This window comes from Cryptomeria japonica, chromosome 10 (assembly GCF_030272615.1).
Source record: "Cryptomeria japonica chromosome 10, Sugi_1.0, whole genome shotgun sequence".
Classification (NCBI taxonomy): Eukaryota; Viridiplantae; Streptophyta; class Pinopsida; order Cupressales; family Cupressaceae; genus Cryptomeria; species Cryptomeria japonica.
In genome coordinates, this window is record NC_081414.1 from 673,438,803 (window position 1) to 673,458,830 (window position 20,028).

Sequence of the window (20,028 nt, forward strand, 5' to 3'; positions counted from 1 at the left end):
TCTCATCTACCCTCTCAAAGAACATCCCTAAACTAAATTCAAAATCAAAACCGACAATCTATTCAAGCGTTAAAGTATCAAATCAAAACTATCCACTTCAATCATCAATCATCAATCATCAATCATCAATCATCAATCATCAAAGATAAACAATGAAAGTAAATTAACAAAAGTGACTAGACAAGAGACCAACCCAAAGGAGAAGGTTGAAAAGTGTTGGGAGCAAAGGAGAAGGCAATATAATAAAATAAAAATGTAAACTAAGCAAACTAAAGGTAAATAAAATAATTAGAAGGAAATGAAAGAGGAGGAAAAGGAAAAACATGACAAATGATCAATTAATAGATTTCACAATGTTTTATTCAAATATATTTTCATAATTTCATACAAATGCATGCATACAAACTCAAAACACCATTAGAATGTTTGACAAACAATAAAGTCGATCTAGCTTGAAACACTACAAAATTTTGCATATCCCATTGCCTCTATAAATGAAGAATTTTTTTTCAAAACCATATTGTGACATTTTGTCCATGAAACTCAACCCTAGATGAACCAAGGAAAAGGTCAGGAAGAAAAGGGCATAGTTTACATAATACAAGGATTTATTACCCTAGTACGTTTCATGGAGACTCAACTCTCCTCTTTTTCCATGACATATGCTGAGATTCTAGGTTCGAAGAGAAAAAGAAGCTAAGAATTCCAGTTTGATTATGGATTATTGATTATTGAGATTTGACTACAGCGGGATAAACAATTTTAGAAGTTAATTTCAATGTTATTTAACATTGTATGGGTGTTCTACTGTTTTGAATGTGTACATAAGTTTAGTTTCCATAAGAAATTTTTAACTTTAAATTACCCAGAGTACAAGGATGCAAACTGAACTGAAATATTTTTAGCAAAAGAATATAATTGTTCTATAATTCAAACCTTCCCCTAAGATGTGAATCCTCCCTCACTCTGACTAAAAATGTAGAACTACTGTGTTTGTACCATCATAAGCACAAACTCAAAAAAAAAATGATAATTAAAAATAAATAGAGTAAACGTTAAATTTCACTTGAGTATGTCATTTATGCTTGAATATCCATGTATAGACGATATCCATTCTAAAATTTTGGTCCATGCTTGAATATCCATGTATAGACGATATCCATTCTAAAATTTTGGTCCATAAACTTTTTCAAAAATCATACTTTAGAGCTGAACTAAGCTTTCCCCATGTAATGCTTAAGGGCAACAGAATTTTTGAAAAAATAAAATCACCATACACCCTCCCCTTTTTCTACTGGATAAAGATAGCCAGCCGCCTTCAAAATAAAAATGAAGCTGAATACCCGAATTGCTGAACTGAGGATGGAACAAAAAAATCTACTGTATTCTGCAGCCTCCTGACTCCTGTCCATGATGCACAGTGCCATAGGCTGAAAGTTCTACGAAGTCCATGTCTCTTCCTGCCAGTTGATATTTCCATCATTAAGTATTAAAGGAAAAGCAAATCTAGGAATATTCAAACAAAAGTGAAATAAAAAATTTCCTCTAATATTCAATTTCATTATCAGATGAAATAATTCAAAAAGCCAAATACCATCTAGAATCATTTTAAAAAATTCCTCTAATAATCAATTTCACTATCTAATGAAATAATTCAAAACGCCAAACACCATCTAGAATCATTTAAAAAATTCCTTAATTCATTATCCGATAAAATAATTCAGAAAGCCAAGTACCATCTATAGTCATTTAAACATAATTATAAGCCAGATAATGACGGAAGACAAACAACTACGAAAGATTGGCAAGTTAAACCCATTTCTCTCTCACCTTTTTTGGACTGTTTATGTTAAATATCGAACTCACTCAAATGCAAATCTAATTATGAGGTGTCGATATTGAACTTCCAGCTACCAAATAATCACTAGGCAAAAATTTTGGAAAAAATATAAGAAAATATTAAAAAGAAAGAAAATCAAACTAAAACAAACAACCGATTACTTGAAAGTAACAAACTCAATGCAAATCTTGATTCATGAATTGCATAGTTATTGTAGTAGAATTATTCAGTAATGTGATGCCTAGATATACCAAACTCATGCAGTGTTTTCCTTCCATAGGACCATCCCATTTCCCAATTAAGCTCTCTGCAACTAGAATCAACACCCATGTTCTTGTTCCTCACACATAAAACACCATTATGCACTTTATTTTTATCTTCCGTACTGAAATGAGAATACTACTACAAAGGATTGTGCCCAAGATTGGACCAATGTTTTAAGAAAAATAAATACTGTTTTGAACTACTGCAGCCTAGTTAAAAAACACAGAACTGTCTAGCAAATTATCAAAAACTAACTACTGAAATCGTGCAGGATTCACTGTGCAAAAAACTATTGCTTTCAATAATCCATAACTTCTTAGGATTTTTTCTTCACATTGTCAAGTATTACTCTACCTTGCTGCAAATTTTCTGCCTTGATCATTTGCCAGACTAGGCAACCATGTAGGATGGTCAATGCTTTTGTTAGAAGCAATTTTTTTCAAACAGAAATGCTACTAGGTGGTACTGTCCATAACTGTTGTTTGACTTTTAAATCTGAATCGAAAATGAAACTTGACCCATTGTTTCATCTATTCTTCAACTCACCTGAAGTCTAATACACACTCCTCATCTATGTATTTCTTCTATGCCAAGAAGTTATATTTCTTCTCTTCCTCATTATTTGTGCACCATTCCTTCTAATAAGACATCTCAAAATACTTTACTGAGTTTCTGAGTTTCCAATTCTTAGACGTTGGATTCTTTCTCCCCTTTCTTTTGTGAATGCCATTTACGCCTCAAAAATGGGGTGCAATTTCAAATGCTTTTCATCGAAATTGTCATCCACTTTTAAATGGTTCCAATGTTTCTTCTTTTAAATCCAACTGCTGCAATTTTCTAACATTTGCTCGAGGATGCAACTACTCGAGTCCTTTTATATTTTCATCTTTTAGCTGCTAAATCTTGCCCATTTCAATGTAATGAGCCTTATTGCTTGTCTCTTCAATACCATTTACATCAAAGATTTAAATATGCCCTTTCAATGTGACCGTTAAAATTCCAATGCACTTCACAACCACTATCAATTCACCACAAGAAATATTCAACAAAACATCTTTTTCACAAAATGCAAATGTAGTCTTGAACACTTTACCCTTCATCTTGCCATGGGCATTTCATCAGCCAATCTCTTTGTAACCCATAAATATACAAGTGTGATCTAATGAACTCCTTGAATCAGCCCCATTTGCTCATGTTCAGCTTATTGCTTAAATTCAAGTTGTCTGCATAGCCCTCACACCATATCAAAGCATAGCTAGTCATCCTCAAGCAGGCTAAAGTAAGTTTCTCCTTCTCTCGCTCTCTATGCCGAAATAGGCCTCAAGTTGCTTGAGTCAGGTAATGAGCTTTTCAGAATCAGATTGACCCTCGCAAGCTTGTATTTCTATCTTGGCTTTCAACTTGACTGAGAGATTTGATGTTGCCCGACCGTCTCTTCTTCAAAGCTCTCATCGTCATCCTCCACTTCCTCTTGGCATTTCACATGTACATCTTGCCATTTTTACGAGGGCTACTGCAAAGTCTTGATGGAATTGGTGAGATCTGCAACTCTGTACTCAATCTCAAGAATCTGACTTTGTCAGGATCCAAAAAACATGTTTCCAGCAATGCAAGTGAAGATTGAACTCGAGCGTTCCACTTCTTACTCCCTCATTCAGGCTCTCCTGGAAAAGCAACTCCACCATCCCATTCTTTCTTGAAAAGCATAAACCCACAATACAAAATTACAAGCCAAAGGAACTACCTACTCTGATACCAATATGATCTTAGATTTCCCAAATATTTGAATGGAGAATTCATCAGCACAGTTCTCAAGTGAAATTTTTTATTCACTCCTTATTTCTTGTCTGCAAAATTCTGATTGCCTTCTACGCTTTGTTGTCATAGGAAGTTTATTCAACCTTTGCTCATCATCTATAATATCTCCCCTTTGTTGTTTTGCATGATTTAGGTTGTTGACTGATCTTTTGCCTTTTTGAAGGTGCTGTCTTGCATGGACAGCCAACAACTTTGACTCCTTAAGTCTCTCCATCCACCCACTATATAAACTTGGAGTCTTCATTACATTGTCCATGCTATGATGAATAAAATCAGACCTTTTGTAGAGTGGACCTGAATCAGAAGCATCATGTTTGTCTCTTGAATCATGAGAGCCATCATTAGGGGGTTCAACATCACTTACATCTTCATGTTGGAATCCATAATCCACGTCATATCCCAAATCATTTCCCGGATTCCATACCTTGCTATCACCAACCAGCTTGTGCAAATCTGATGGGGCTTCATTCTTAAATATCATAAGAGGCTCATCCAATGTAGTCACTTCAGTTCTTCCCATCCAATCATTAAATAAACTTTGGGTCCCCTTTTTATCTTCCAAGCTGTGATAGATAAAATCGGACTTTTTGTAGATTGGATCTATTTTAAGAACATAATGTCCAGCCCTTGAACCTTGAAAATCCTCAATTACTCAATAACCCTAACATCTCTGTGTTTTAATATTGTCATCTCATGATTGCCAGGAGATATGTGACTGCTGTTGTAACTCAGAAAATCATAGTTTGTCCTAATTCTTGGTGTAGAGTTATCAACACTCTCAAATATCCTTTCTTCCATGTGAGGATGACCATTGGTGAGTGCTGTCTCATGAGACATTTCCATCTGAAATTCAAGCATATTACCCATCATAATTGTTGTCACAGGGTTGCAGGTGTAATCTTCATTAGTTTCTGATAGTTTTTCCACCAAATGCCAATCCAACGCATCTTCCTTAATGACATCTCTTTCAGATTTTAAAGCCTTATCATTAGATCTTGATCCATAAGGAATATTTTCTGTTATGTCCTTTTCCTCATGGCTGCAAACTCCATTTCCACTTTCATCTCTAGAGCGTTCTTCCATCCCTTGGACTATTTGTGTGACTTCTAACAATCTAACATTATTTCCTTCTTCCAAAGGAGTGGCTGCTGTAGATGATTGAATGTTTATCTTGAATGACGAAGCATATACCAAACTTACTTGTAAACAAAGATCATCAATTTCTTTGTCTTTTTCTTCAACCATATTGGTAGCTTGATCTCTATCTTGAGTAGGTGTAGATAACCAGCCTTTATGATTTCCATTGCCTCTTTGATAGGTTGCAATTGTTCATGAGAGATCCTACCTAGGAAGCTGTGATGTCCCCTTCTAGTTGACATCTGTCAGCTGAGTAGATTAACCTATCACTGACCCTCGTAGGCTGATGAGGTTGGTTAGAGGGTCTCCTGGAGATTGATTCTTCATCTTCAGAGTGAGCATTACAGGACTGGCTTTCATTTGAGGTCTCCAGGGCTCTATTTGAGACACTTTCTATTTTTAGCAGTCCTAATATTTTTAGCCAGTGGGTTGGGCAATGGCAGAGTATGGCTTGGCAGTCTCCAAATCTAACGGTGGGCAATTCTGATGGATACTTAAAGAGATATTAATATTTAATTACTTTAATTAAATATTAAATGGCAAATTTTAATGTTTTAATATTTTTAAGTCACTTTAAGTTATAACTTAAGTGAGGGTCTATTTCTCATCGGATGGGGCCACTTTTATATTAAACTGAAAAAGAGATTTATTTTTTAAGCTTCAATAGTCAAAAATAAATATTAAAAGTTAAAACATCATTTAATGTCAAATCATACTTTTCTTGGGAATAGCACCAAACCCTAAAGGGAAGAGATAAAAGAAGTTTTTAGGTCTTCTTTTCATTATGTGAAGTTTTGATATTGAGTTTGCTTTGAGGAGACTTTGGCTTGAGGGTTTCAGTAGGGGTTTCTTCCTGCAGATGATCTGAAAGTATCAGTACAGGGAAACAGTGGATTTATGTGCAACAGCATTAGAGGCTGTGAAATATCAGTTGATTTTGCTTTTAGTTGGTTTTATCCAGAAAACCAAGATTGGGCAGATTAGAAAGGGTTTTATTCATTTTATGCAAAGGATTGATTGCAGCCACAGAGTCAGAACGGAGGCAGAAATGAGTGTGTTTACAGCTGGGGTTTTTGTGCATGTACGGCCTGCAAATCTGTCGTACCTTTCTTCCTTGAAAAGGTACGATTTTGTTGAAGGAGTCGTCCAAAAATTCTGAAATAAATCCTAAAGGAGACGCCTAGCTGGTAGCCTCAGTTTGAGCTGCTAAACTCACCATTCCGAGTAGTTTAGACTGATAAATAATTTTGCTGTCATTATTTACTGCTGTACGGCAGCAAGGACAAATAAGGGGTTTCATAAATTTGAGGTATTTGACAATAAATCTGCCTGGTCTGGTCTGATTTCTTTATTGAAGGTGTTTATGCAAATTGGATGTAATAAGGGTTTGATAATCCTAATTTTATGAAGTTCAATTAATTTCCAGCTCTTTCCAATGTTGCTTTTTGCATACCATTTGTTCAAAACTAGCTTTGTTGTTAGAAATTGCAAAATACGAAACATAAAACGCAACCGATACAACTAAACCTCCATTGTCTGAGTTGAGAACCCTTGGTAGGTTCTTACAGAAGCCTTTTTGTCTTTCATTCATTTGGATCTTACCAATGAGGTCTTCAATGGCTTTGTCAGTGTTATCCATCCTTGTAAGTGCTTGTATAACTATGTCAATTGTTACACATTGAGTTTCAATACCTTGCAAAGCCATAGATTTGTGACCATATTCATTCAAGTGGTTTGAGTTGTCACCTAAGAAGAATTTTGATCCTTCTTTGTTTGATGGAATATTATCTTTATCAATGCTAAGTGACTTGCAAGAAGACATCTTATAATCCTTAAAAGGTAAGATAGCATTATGTGTTGATTTATAGATCAGAATGAAATTTTAGAGATATAGAGCTGTATCTCTGATATTACTGCTCTAATTCATAATTATATCTGAATATATATATCTCCTATCACAGATACACAATAGATACACAGTAATATATGAAGCAAATGAGCACAGTAATAATTTCACAATAGATAAACGTATATATATGTTGCAGTATATACGTATATTGCACTCAGTATATATATATCGTAGATTCACACACTGATTATCTGTAACTTCAATGGCTGTATCTCTGATGTCTTCTTGCTAAGTGACTTGCAAGAAGACATCTTATAATCCTTAAAAGGTAAGATAGCATTATGTGTTGATTTATAGATCAGAATGAAATTTTAGAGATATAGAGCTGTATCTCTGATATTACTGCTCTAATTCATAATTATATCTGAATATATATATATCTCCTATCACAGCTACACAATAGATACACAGTAATATATGAAGCAAATGAGCACAGTAATAATTTCACAATAGATAAACGTATATATATGTTGCAGTATATACGTATATTGCACTCAGTATATATATATCGTAGATTCACACACTGATTATCTGTAACTTCAATGGCTGTATTTCTTTTCCACCGATATTAGTATGTCGATCTGCAATCTTATCTCCTTCACTTTTCTAAGGAAATCATATCATCCATAAATATGATGTCCACGAACTTCCTTAAGGGCTGTGTCCCTTTAACAACGAAATGGTGGCTTGTAAAACCTGTATCGATTCATTAATGAATCGGAATACTAACTAATCAATGCAATTACCATTAGTTAATCATAACCGATATTATCCTATCATCATCGGTCACTAACAATCAACTAATAAAGAAAAGAAATCGATTAGCAATTAAATCGATAATAGATGTAGACCGATAATGATTGTAATTGATGACAAGTAGATAACAGTTATAATGGTTACGTATAATCCGAAGACTAAGTCTAAACTTAATAATGAGAACAGTTATTCAAATGTCTAAGGCCGATAAGCCAATTAGACATTTGAATTGTATAGGCTTGATCAGAGAATTATGACCGAAGCTATACATATTCAACACTCCCTCTTAGCTAGGGAGGAATCCTACTTAGTCTTGAATAAGTTACATCACCTCTTGTGATGATATACCACAATAGCTACATCTATTTGTGGAAGAGAAAGACATCACCTCACAGTGATATCAAGCATTATGGCATATCCACGGATATCACTTCTCATGATATCCACCATAGATATCTCCTTATGTAATATCCACCATTATGGCATATCCATAGATATTACCTCTCAAGATATCAACCATTATGGCATATCCATAGATATCACCTCGGGTGACATCGACCATTATGGTTTATCCATAGATATCACCTCACGTGATATCAACCATTATGGCATATCCTTAGATATCACTTCATGTGACATTCACCATTATGGTTTATCCATAGATATCACCTCACGTGATATCAATCATTATGGCATATCCATAGATATCACTTCACGTGATATCCACCATATTGATATATACAACCATTATTGTGAAATCGTCACCTTACAATAATGGTGAGATGTACAAGTGTTCATCACTGTGAGATCGTCACCTCACAATGACATTCACCATGGCTCATCCAAAGGATAAACACACAAGTACAAGAAAATCATCACGAACTCTCTCACGTGATGTTTGTCATGGAGTCACACACATGACATTCACCATGAACCATATCAGAGGGTGAGAAAAGGGCTTACACCTCAAGTCTCTCTAAAAAAGAAATACATTAATCAAGAGTTTACACTTTAAACATCTTTTCTCAAATATAAGAATACATTAATATGAAATATAACCAAATCAATGATGTTGAGACTCAATCTTAGCTAGGGCTTCATTCTCCACCATACCAAGCTTACCTCGAAAGTAAACAAACTTTATTCTGAAAGGAGACTTAGTGAGAATATCTGTTGTCTGCTCATCAGTACTAATGTATCTTAACTGAATAACATATATTTCTGCCTTGTCTCTAACATAGTGATACTTGATTTCCACATGCTTTGACCTTTCATGAAATACAAGGTTAGAGTTTGCATCACTCTTGGTGTATTTCAAGCTCACCAAGTATTCATCTCTCCAAGAATATCATGACTTAGGGGTTAGCATAAATGCCATCTAGCCTACATACATGGGGCTCCATCCCATGAATCATAGTCATTTGACTGATCACTAGAGAAACCATCTTGACATGGTCCACTCCCTCCGACCCAATATAACCAAGATTCTCGGATATCAAAAGAAGCACATCCTATCATTACCAACACAAGTGCCTCTATGGCTTTCACAAGTGAACTGTTGCACCTCTACAAGTAGATATTTGTTTTATAAGAAAATGGAAATGCAAAATCTCAGAATCTCCACTAAAGTCCTCTGCATATTCCTCCTGAATTTCAATCTCTTCATCACAAATAGAACTTCAAAAACTCTATAGCCTGAAAAGCAACAGACTGTGATTCTAAAGATGTCCTAAATGCAAGGGGCAAATTTCTCATAGTAAATTGAAGAAATTTAAAACAGAGGATATCCAAATGCAGCTTGTCGTAAGCGAACATCTACTGACAAAGTTGTTTCACAAATAACACGCATAATGTAATTGCATGAATTAACTACATATTAAATTCATGAACACTATTCAATCAAAAGAAAACTTATCTCTTTCAAATCAGAATATGAATCCATCTAAATCCTTTTGTGGAAAAGTCTCACCAAAATCCGCAATGGAAGCTTGAGGCATAGTCCTGGTTGGACATTTCATTGCATAGTGACCATATTTGTCACATCTAAAGCATTGGATTTCTGAAATGTCCTTCCTTCTTTTGTGTGTAGGAGCATCATTTGATTCCTTATCTTTATTTCTTTTGGAGTCTCCTTTCTTACCCTTCTTTGAGGAGTGCGCGGCAAGAACATGAATATCTTCATTTGTGGAGCTTTGACCAATACCTCTTGTAGCCAATCTTGACTCTTCTTGAATGTAGTCAATCTTCAATCAATCAAACTTAGGCAGTTTTGATCTTGCACTTATCCCTTGAATAAATAACTCCCATGATGAAGGAAGACCATTAAGAGCCAACATGGTTAATTCTTTGCTATATATGGTGTCCAATGGTAGAGAATTGTTCTCTCAATTTGGTAATCCTCATGAAGAAAGACATGATGGATTCTCCTTTCGTCATCTTGAGGTGGTGAAGTTGTTGCTTCAGTGCGAGAGCTCGACTCGTGTTGTTGATCTCATACACCTCTTCTAATGTTTTGAAACATGATTGGCACAATGTGATCTTTCACGGAGTCAACCAACATTTTCATTGCTTTGTTGTTCTTTCTCTTCCATTGAAACTTCTCATCCTCTTCCTTTGGTTCCGGTACCGCACATCCTTCACGAATTCATCTAATTTGTTTTCCCCCAAAGCAAGCATATGATTCTAAACTTCCAAGATACGAAGTTTTATGCTCCTTCAAGTCTGTCCTCAACTCTAATTCCATTCACCATCTTGACGTTGATAGAAAGAGATGAACTTGAAGACAATAATAGAAGATAATCTTGCTTATATGAATCTGATCTGATCTTTGCTCAATCCTGCTCTAGTACCATGTTGATTTATAGATCAGAATGAAATTTTAGAGATATAGAGCTATATCTCTGATATTACTGCTCTAATTCAAAATTATATCTGAATATATATATCTCCTATCACAGATACACAGTAATATATGAAGCAAATGAGCACAGTAATATTTTCACAGTAGATAAACGTATATATATGTTGCAGTATATACGTATATTGCACTCAGTTTATATATATATATATATATATCATAGATTCACACACTGATTATTTGTAACTTCAATGGCTGTATTTCTTTTCCACCGATATTAGTATGTCGATCTGCAATCTTATCTCCTTCACTGTTCTAAGATAATCTTGCATATATAAATCTGATCTGATCTTTGCTCTAGTACCATGTTGATTTATAGATCAGAATGAAATTTTAGAGATATAGAGCTATATCTCTGATATTACTGCTCTAATTCAAAATTATATCTGAATATATATATCTCCTATCACAGATACACAGTAATATATGAAGCAAATGAGCACAGTAATATTTTCACAATAGATAAACGTATATATATGTTGCAGTATATACGTATATTGCACTCAGTATATATATATATATATCGTAGATTCACAAACTGATTATTTGTAACTTCAATGGCTGTATTTCTTTTCCACCGATATTAGTATGTCAATCTACAATCTTATCTCCTTCACTGTTCTAAGGAAATCATATTATCCATAAATATGATGTCCACGAACTTCCTTAAGGGTTGTGTCCCTTTAACACGAAATGGTGGCTTGTAAAACCCGTATCGATTCATTGATGAATCGGAATACTAACTAATCAATGCAATTACCATCAGTTAATCATAACCAACATTATCCTATCATCATCGGTCACTAACAATCAACTAATAAAGAAAAGAAATCGATTAGCAATTAAATCGATAATAGATGTAGACCGATAATGATTGTAATTGATGACAAGTAGATAACAGTTATAATGGTTATGTATAATCTGAAGACCAAGTCTAAACTTAATAATGAGAACAGTTATTCAAATGTCTAAGGCCGATAGGCCAATTAGACATTTGAAATGTCTAGGCTTGATCAGAGAATTCCGACCGAAGCTATACATATTCAACATTATGAATACAATCCATTTCTTTGTCATACTTATCAATGTTGATCTCCACCTTTCCCACATAAAAACTTGAGTAATCTTCACTTGTAGCAGCATCTTCTTCATGGCTGTCTCATGATTCACTTACCTTCAATTGCTCTAAGTGAGTATCCTTAGCTGATTGGAAAGCGTCATCATGAATGCTATCAACATGTTCATCTAATGAGAAGTTAGATCAGCATCCTTAGCTGATTGGAAAGCGTCATCATGAATGCTATCAACATGTTCATCATTTATACCAGAGTTATCAGCCTCATAGGATAGCTCTAAGTGAGTATTAAAGGCTGATGTTTTGTCAATCTCCTTGCATGCATACTCATGATGGGAGGGTTTCTCATCACCAACTATTTCTGATTTGAACCCCCTTTCTTCCTCTGGCTCTTCATCAAGCAAGTAAGGTTTCAGCTTCCCTTCACATTGTTTGAAAACGCTGTATACCAGGTTATAAGCAGCTGTAGAAGTAAATTGTCTTCGTTTCAGAACAGCCAATAACAAAGATACTATAGGCTGGAAAATAACATCACTTTCATTGATAATTGAAGCCATAATGATTCTCATGTAATCATAAATAGATTTATCATGTTCCTCAATAATAGTAATGAGGAAATTATCAAACATTTGAAGAATAAGATCCTCACAATCATAATCAATCATGATAATGCCTAATCTTACCTTCGCCATCAATTTTAAAACCTTAGCCCTCTTACCAAAAGGACATTTGATGTTATCAAGATCCTGAAAGCTATCCACCATTAAATGCAATACCTCCTTCATTGTATTGTCGTCATAAGGGACTTGAGGTGCCAAAATCCTTGTGATCTCACTCAAACAAGAAGTAACTATTACTCTTATATCATCATCTTAGTGCTTCAACCACTTACGTTGACCTAAAAAAGTCACTGTTGGAACAAGAGCCAACTGCAATGAATTTGAAGGTGATTGCTCCACTAAGCACAAACATCCCTCTAATTCATTTAGGATGTTGAGGACAACATCTCTTGGTTGTTGTTGTGTACTGAGCTTGCTTCCTGTTTCATATAGTACTTTCATCAACCACTGTCTATCCTTTGATGTCGTACTTCAATCGAGCTTTCAAATAACCAAACTCAAATTTGGAATATGTCTTAACACAGGATGGCAGGAAACCGCTCTGATACCACTGTAATGTCCCACCCCTAGTGGAACACTGAAATTTGAAACTGAGTAACCTGCTTGTGAGTTTTAATTTATTAAACTATGTTCTCCTGTTATTTGGTGGTCTTTTGGAGCTAGACAGAAGTTGCAGAAGATGTGTTTTCTATGATTTGTTTTGAAGTTTTTAAAAGAGAGTGATAAATACTTTCTTTTACAACAATGAAGCAAACTGAAAACTAAATTGAAAATTACATTCAACCTTGTCTTTGTATCAGATTTCTATTGAAGATGAGTACATTAAGCACTTTGATATGAGTGCTATTGCAAAGCCAATGAAGTCTTAAAAACACTAACTACATACCCGGTAGCTTGATGTAGATAAAGTAAACTTGAAAGGTAGCACACAACCAAGGTGCACACTCAGAAAATGCGGTGCTTACTCAGAAAAAGACTCACAGAGGTCAGAAATATAATCCTTTCCTCTTCAAATTGCTAAAATATGATGGTTTATTGAAGGCAATAATGATGGAATATATAAACTGTACTTTCCCCTTGAGATGGGGTTTGTTGTGAGCTCCAAATCCTTGGATGGGACGGCTTGCTGATGGACTGATTTTTATGTCTTTAAATAACCTTTAGACTGCTACAACCTTCCAAAACTTGTCTTTTGTATTGGGATGATTGTGTGACAATAAGGAACTGGTGAGAAAGAAGTTTGCATTAGTATTGACCTTGCACAAAGAGAAGAGTGGGTTGGCTAGGCACACAAGCACCTCACTCAGCCAATCCACAAATAACTTCAAACTGCTGTTCCAAATACCACTAAAGATTGATGTATGGTATTCAACATTTAGACAAAGTGTTGCTGGTGACAAACACAACAACTATGGTGTTGAAAGCTCCCTCTACCTGAAAAGGTATGGCCACACACGCAAATAGCTGGCTTCAGATTTGCTACAACTTATCAAACTTTGATGCCCAAAGGAAACTTCTAAAAAATGAAGCTTCTCCTCACACCCTTAGCTAGTCTCTCACAGTTGTAGATGTGCAAACAATGGAGATTTTCGTCTCCAAAGTTTTCAAAACCCTAAGGTTGCCAAGCTCCTCAAAGGAGACATGAAAGAGAAATGATATCCAAAAACATAAAATAGAAATGAGTCTCCAATGACCTTTAAATAACCTTTCCTCAAGTTGCCCTAATTAGGGTTGAAACCCTAACACCTCAATCAAATTTAATGAATTAAATAATAGTTACTTTATCCTCATAGCAATTCTCCCACTTAGAGCATACACTTTATGTTATATGCTTTCTCCACTTATACTAACCTTTTATCTCTCTTCCCCATTAACGCTCACTAGGAATAGGTACATAGGAAAGGTGAAACTTAATAATATAAATATGTTTTAAGTGACCCAAGGAGAGATTACAAAGTAATATGCATCAACTTTCATATCTCTTTTAATTTGTTTTTTTTCTCTCGCCCAATGGACACCTGGCAAGGAAGCAAATCACTCTCTCTCTAGACTCATGTATGCCTTTGAAGGAGATAATCTAGGGTTTAATGCAGTTTTAGACTGGCAACTTGGAGATAACAATACTGCCGACAGATTTCACCCATGTTTACTCTAAAGTGCCATCTGAAATCGGAGAAAATCACCAATCCAGTGTCCTTTGCCCATCCTTATCAATCTATGAGTACTTCGTTAATAGACTAATCCTGGTCTGTTGATTCTAGCTAAGAAGGGGAAATTACACTTTTGTAGTCCACAAAGCAGCAAAAGCCTCATCCCCTTGGGTGTCCCATGTCTTTTCTATCAAGTATCTAAGGGTGACACAATGATCAATAGTGGAGTGTTTGGGTCTATATCCTACATGCCTCTTTGCCTTTTTTCCCTTCTATATTTTGCCCAACAACTAATTCTCCGTTCAACTAAAAGTTTTCCAAAAAGAAGATTAACCATAATAGTGTTATAATTTGACATATGATTGATATCACCGTTTTTATAAAGAGGGATAGCAACACTAGTTGTCCAATCCTTTGGGAAACCCTCTTGAATGACATTATTCAAGATGTATTTCATGTAAGGTGTAAGGACCTCTATACTCAATTTTAAATATGTTGCTTGTAGCCTATTTATATCTTGCACTTTCCCTCCTGAAAGTCTTTTTATGCCCTGATTGATATCTTCAGTTGAGAACAGTTTTAATGTCCCCATCCTAGTCATGGACTTGGGTTTGAGGAGTTAGCCTATTTTTGGACCCTTGTAGGCTAACAGGGTATGGATAAAGGGGTCAGTGATGCAGTATCTTGAGGAGTGGTCTGTCTATTTGTTCTAGTTCAATGTTGAAATCAGTTTTGGTCTTCATTTCATCAGTTTTTAACACTTTATGAGGATTTCCTATTTTTTAGGGGGAAATTGCTAAAAATAGACATGGTCTTATTTTCATTGGCATGGCGAACTGTGGCCCTAGCTTCTAACAGATTCAGTTTCCGAGCAATAATTTTTAAGTGGTTCCATAGGCAATTAATATTTTAATGAAATATTAATATAAAATCATAAAGTGTATCTCTTAAATTTATTATCTCCTAAGCTAGGCATTGCTTTTAAGGTTAAGTTAGAAACCCTAGAAGCAAGTTATAATTTTTAAATCCCTAATTGCCAAAAATCGCACCTTTTGGGTATTTAGGCAGCCAAGATGGAAATTAAACCCCATTCATTGATATTGAGCATTTGACATTTTCTTCTAAGCACTTGGCTATGGCGACTAGGGTTTGGACCTATTTTGGAGAGCGTGCATTCTTCAGAATTCAGTAGCTTTGAGATTGTGAAAGATCAATCGAATTGTTGCAGCTTGGTTGGCTTCATTCAGAAGTCAAATTGAATTGAATTGGGGCAGATTTGGCTTCTTACAAGGCAAATTTGTTGTAGGTTTCTCTATTTACTGTTTTGTTGTTAATTCTTCTGTGGTTTGGAGGCTTCTTTTCCCAAACACACAGCATGCTCATTTGTTGGCACCATCTTCCACTGTTTGGGTGTCTTAGTATTAAATAAGAGCAGATCTGAATTGTTTCAAAATAAAAATCAGAACTTTGTAAGTTGTTGATTTATTCTTTCTTTTCAATAAATTGGCTAAGGACCTACGGGTATGCTTCGAAATTCTCCAATTCATTGTTTCAGTTGATTAAATTCATGTATTATTTCAATGTGTTGCAAATTAAAGAATCCCTCTTCTGCAACTTCTGTCTATTTCTGAAAGACCATCTTAATAATTAAAAATTACAAAGAAGATCTACAAATTACAGCAGTTGAAGAGTTGAACCAGCAAGGGTTCATCACAACAGCTCACTTGTTGCATTGATTATTGGCGGACAAGTTTATCTTGAGCATGCTTATATAGCAACTTTGTATGTACAAATGTAATGAGCTATCCTTACTGTTCTTTTTAAATTAAAAATACTGTATTTATTTTTTTTGTGTGGTCTTTCAGACTAGATAGAAAGTGCAGAAGGGTTTGTTGTTTTTTGTTTTCTTTTTTGTTTTTTATTTTTTGGGTGATTCAACTAGGTACAATAATAAATAACAGAAAATAATGAATTCTGAAAATAAACTAACATCATGCAATTTTGAAGCTGAAAATCCCAAATCTAAATGCAATTTCAATGATCTAAAATCTGAATTTGACTGAATTCTTCTACCTTTTTGTCTTATTTCTCATCAAATTTATCAATTTCTAGACCAAATCCTTCACTTTCAGTCTGCTTTTTTCACAGAAATTTAGCTTTTTGACAAGCTGAAAGTGAAATTTTCAAGAATAAGGGTCTGAAAATTGGAATTAAAATCAGCAAGTTGTCTCGAAAATAATATTGATTTTTTTTTATGTATTATGCAAGTTAATGACCAACAAATGCGCATCTTCCAGAAAAACACCACTAAAGTTTGCCAATAAAGGAGTTCAACAGGAATCCAAGATCAAATCCAAATAGAAGAATGTCACAGACATTGACCTAAGACATGTGGATTTAGAAGAATTCAAAAAGAGAATGTATGGGCTTGATGGATACCTACCGACACCCATTGCTTGTCGGATGATGAGAAATGGCATTGTCCAAGTTGGGTTTCCTCCAACTAAAGAATGTGTTGAGCTAATAGTTGAATGTGCTAAACACTACAACACACAATCAAGAGAGATCATTGCACCTGATGGACGAGTTTTAGCTAATCTTTCAGAGTTAGCCATTAAAGAGACCATAGTTTTAAAACTCGTGGACTCGCCACGAACTCGCCACGGACTCGCGAGTCCATGGGAGCCACGAGTCGACTCGCCAAGGACTCGCGAGGCGAGTCCTGGCGAGTCCATCTGAAAGACTCGCGAGTCTTTTGCAAGGACTCGCACGAGTCTTTTGCATGGACTCGCGAGTCTTTCAGATGGACTCGCGCGACCCAGAAAAAATGTCATGCAAGCTTTAAAATTGAGTTTAACATGTGAAAAAATTTGGTCTCTCCGTTACTTATACTTTAAGTTATATTCCATATATACTGTCGGGATGTTTGAGAGTGGTTTCGGACCTCCAGGAGTTATAATGCAAAATCTAGTTTTTGGAGGATTTTTCAATTTTTCAGACTTGGTCAGATTTCAGGATCAGGAAGACATTCCAGACTTAGCCAGATTTCAGGGCATTTGAAGATCAGGATGACATTCCAGACTTTAAGTTATATTCCATATATACTGTCAGGATGTTTGAGAGTGGTTTCGGACCTCCAGGAGTTATAATGCAAAATCTAGTTTTTGGAGGATTCTTCAATTTTCCAGACTTTTGATACTATAGTTAATTATCCTTTGAATATTGGATCATGCATTATTTTGTTTTAAATTAGACGGTAATTTCAAATGCATGAGATTGAAATTGAAATGATAATGAAATGTTATGAGACCCCAAGGGAAAGTACCAAAGAATCTGTTGCGCCCATACTTCAAAGAAGAATATGGTGATATCATCCTACTGCTGAATAGAGTAATGGGCAGCCCTCAAGGTGCGCCATTCAAGACATGGACGTATTACTTCATAGATGTAATTACCTCGAGAGTCAGATGTTCAATTGGTCCTACATAATCAGCAACAATCTTCATGAACAGTTGATAAATTTGGAGAAGACAAAATCATTCTACATGAGCTCCTACATTATCTACTCATTGACTAGAAATTTTAGATATTCCGGACTGATCTGCAAAGGCATAGTTGGCAATGGAGAAAATGAATTTAAGTCTTATGACTGTTATCCTCAATTGCAGCTTAAGGCGAAGAGCCATTTTAAGCGAGCCAATGACACATTCCTAATTTACATCACAAGGACATTACAAGGAGGAACTCACCAGAGACTATCTCCTAAAGCCAAAAGTTTAATCAGCTAGTATGGATCCAGGTTTATCCAATTTCTGAAATTTACATACATAAGAGTTCAAGGTTTTGATGGCTGTCCTTACCGACTTCCAATCTATCCAACCAACCGAATGGTCTTGCTTGAAGTTCTTAGACAACTAGAAACATTTCAAAGCTTCAAAAGAATAAAGCAAAAGGCAGCAATATCCTTTCCATTCTTTATTGAAAATATGGAGGAGTCTTGTCCGACAACACAGGCAGCTGAAAGTGTCAGGCTAGAAATGCAATGGTATCCCTTTACATTCTACCGATCCAGAGCTAATTTTGATCCTCTCGGCAATATTGGATCAATGAATAGAGAAAGATTCAGACATAGAGCAGACATATAAGATTTTTGGGCAAATGCTGCATATGAGTTTCACATCAGGAAAAGACTATTTTCCAAACTGAAGAGCACACGGTTATACTGAGAGGGGGGAGGGTGAATTAGTATAACAACAAATTTCACCAACTTAAACTTTTTCAACTTCCATTACATGTATATAACTTATCTTATAAACATATTCATTGATGATCAACATTCACATGTAATATAACAAAATAGACCACAAGATATATACGTGGAAACCCTTACGGGAGAAAACCACATCAAAATAATGTTTTTATATAATTCTTCTATTACAATATTTGTAGGCACCAACCTACTAGAGGCACCAACCCCTAACTCTGTTTGTGAGCACCAACCCACTGGAAGCACCAACTCCCAAATCTGATTTCATGAGCACCAACCCACTAGAAGCACCAACTCCCACTTCTGAATTTGTGAGCACCAACCCACTCGAAGCACCTACTCCCCAATCCAGAATTAGTGAGCACCAACCCACTTCATATAAATCTGAATTTCCATCTTGACAATGTTGCTATCTCAACTGATAATGGACAGTTTAATCTTTTGCATATATTCCTTCCTCACAAGCATATATTCTTCTTCATAAAACTGTTATATTATCGTCCACAAATCTGTTATGATCTTTTCATAATTCTGCTTCAAAATCTACATTAAAATCTTTCTTAAGAATCACTTTTGTCTGATTTATTTCTGTTATTATGCAGATATACCAATACACAGTATATCCTCTATCTTCTTTAATAAATCTGCTTCAAAGATTACTTTACAGTTTACTGTATAGTGTTCTTCAATCAGTCTTCTTTCTTCACGTGATCTTCTTATGTTTGCTGTCCCTTGACCCTCTTTCAAATCTGCACATTCATGTCCATATATCTGCTGGTATATATGATATGTCTTTAACACACAACACACCTACAAATCTGGAATGATTTTCTTTGATAAAATCTGCAGTGAACTCTCTTCTATGCCTTCAATTTCAGATCTGTGTATGTCTGATTGATATTTTCTTTTTCTACACACTTTAAATTTATTTCACGTATCTCCACTCCATAATATTTTATCTTATTCTTCACACTGCACACATCTGAGAACTACTTTATTTTCTGAGTTGTAATCTCAGAATTATTCTCTCACACTCTCAGCTTCAACATAATTCACACAGCACACCCTTGTGTCTAATTATATTTCCAAAATTACACACTCTATTCTGTCAACAACTTATATATTTCCAGCATCATACACCTTGCCAACGCTACCACACATCACACAACATATATGTAGACACATATTTCTTCAGATTCCACACAACAAGATCAGCTTCCATTTATATCTTTTATTTTAATGGTCATCCCTTCTCATTGAATAGTCACAATTATT

General features: G+C 35.2%; 1 protein-coding gene across 1 annotated transcript in view; it reads right to left on the reverse strand.

Moving 5' to 3' along the window:
* Nucleotides 1-1,015: 1,015 nt before the first annotated feature.
* Nucleotides 1,016-20,028, reverse strand: part of LOC131077129 (uncharacterized) — a 66,233-nt gene continuing 47,220 nt past the window's right edge. The window contains exon 4 of the mRNA XM_059213407.1: nt 1,016-1,460. Coding sequence (XP_059069390.1) covers nt 1,378-1,460 — 83 coding nt within the window. The 3' untranslated portion in view covers nt 1,016-1,377. The remainder of the gene's footprint in view (nt 1,461-20,028) is intronic.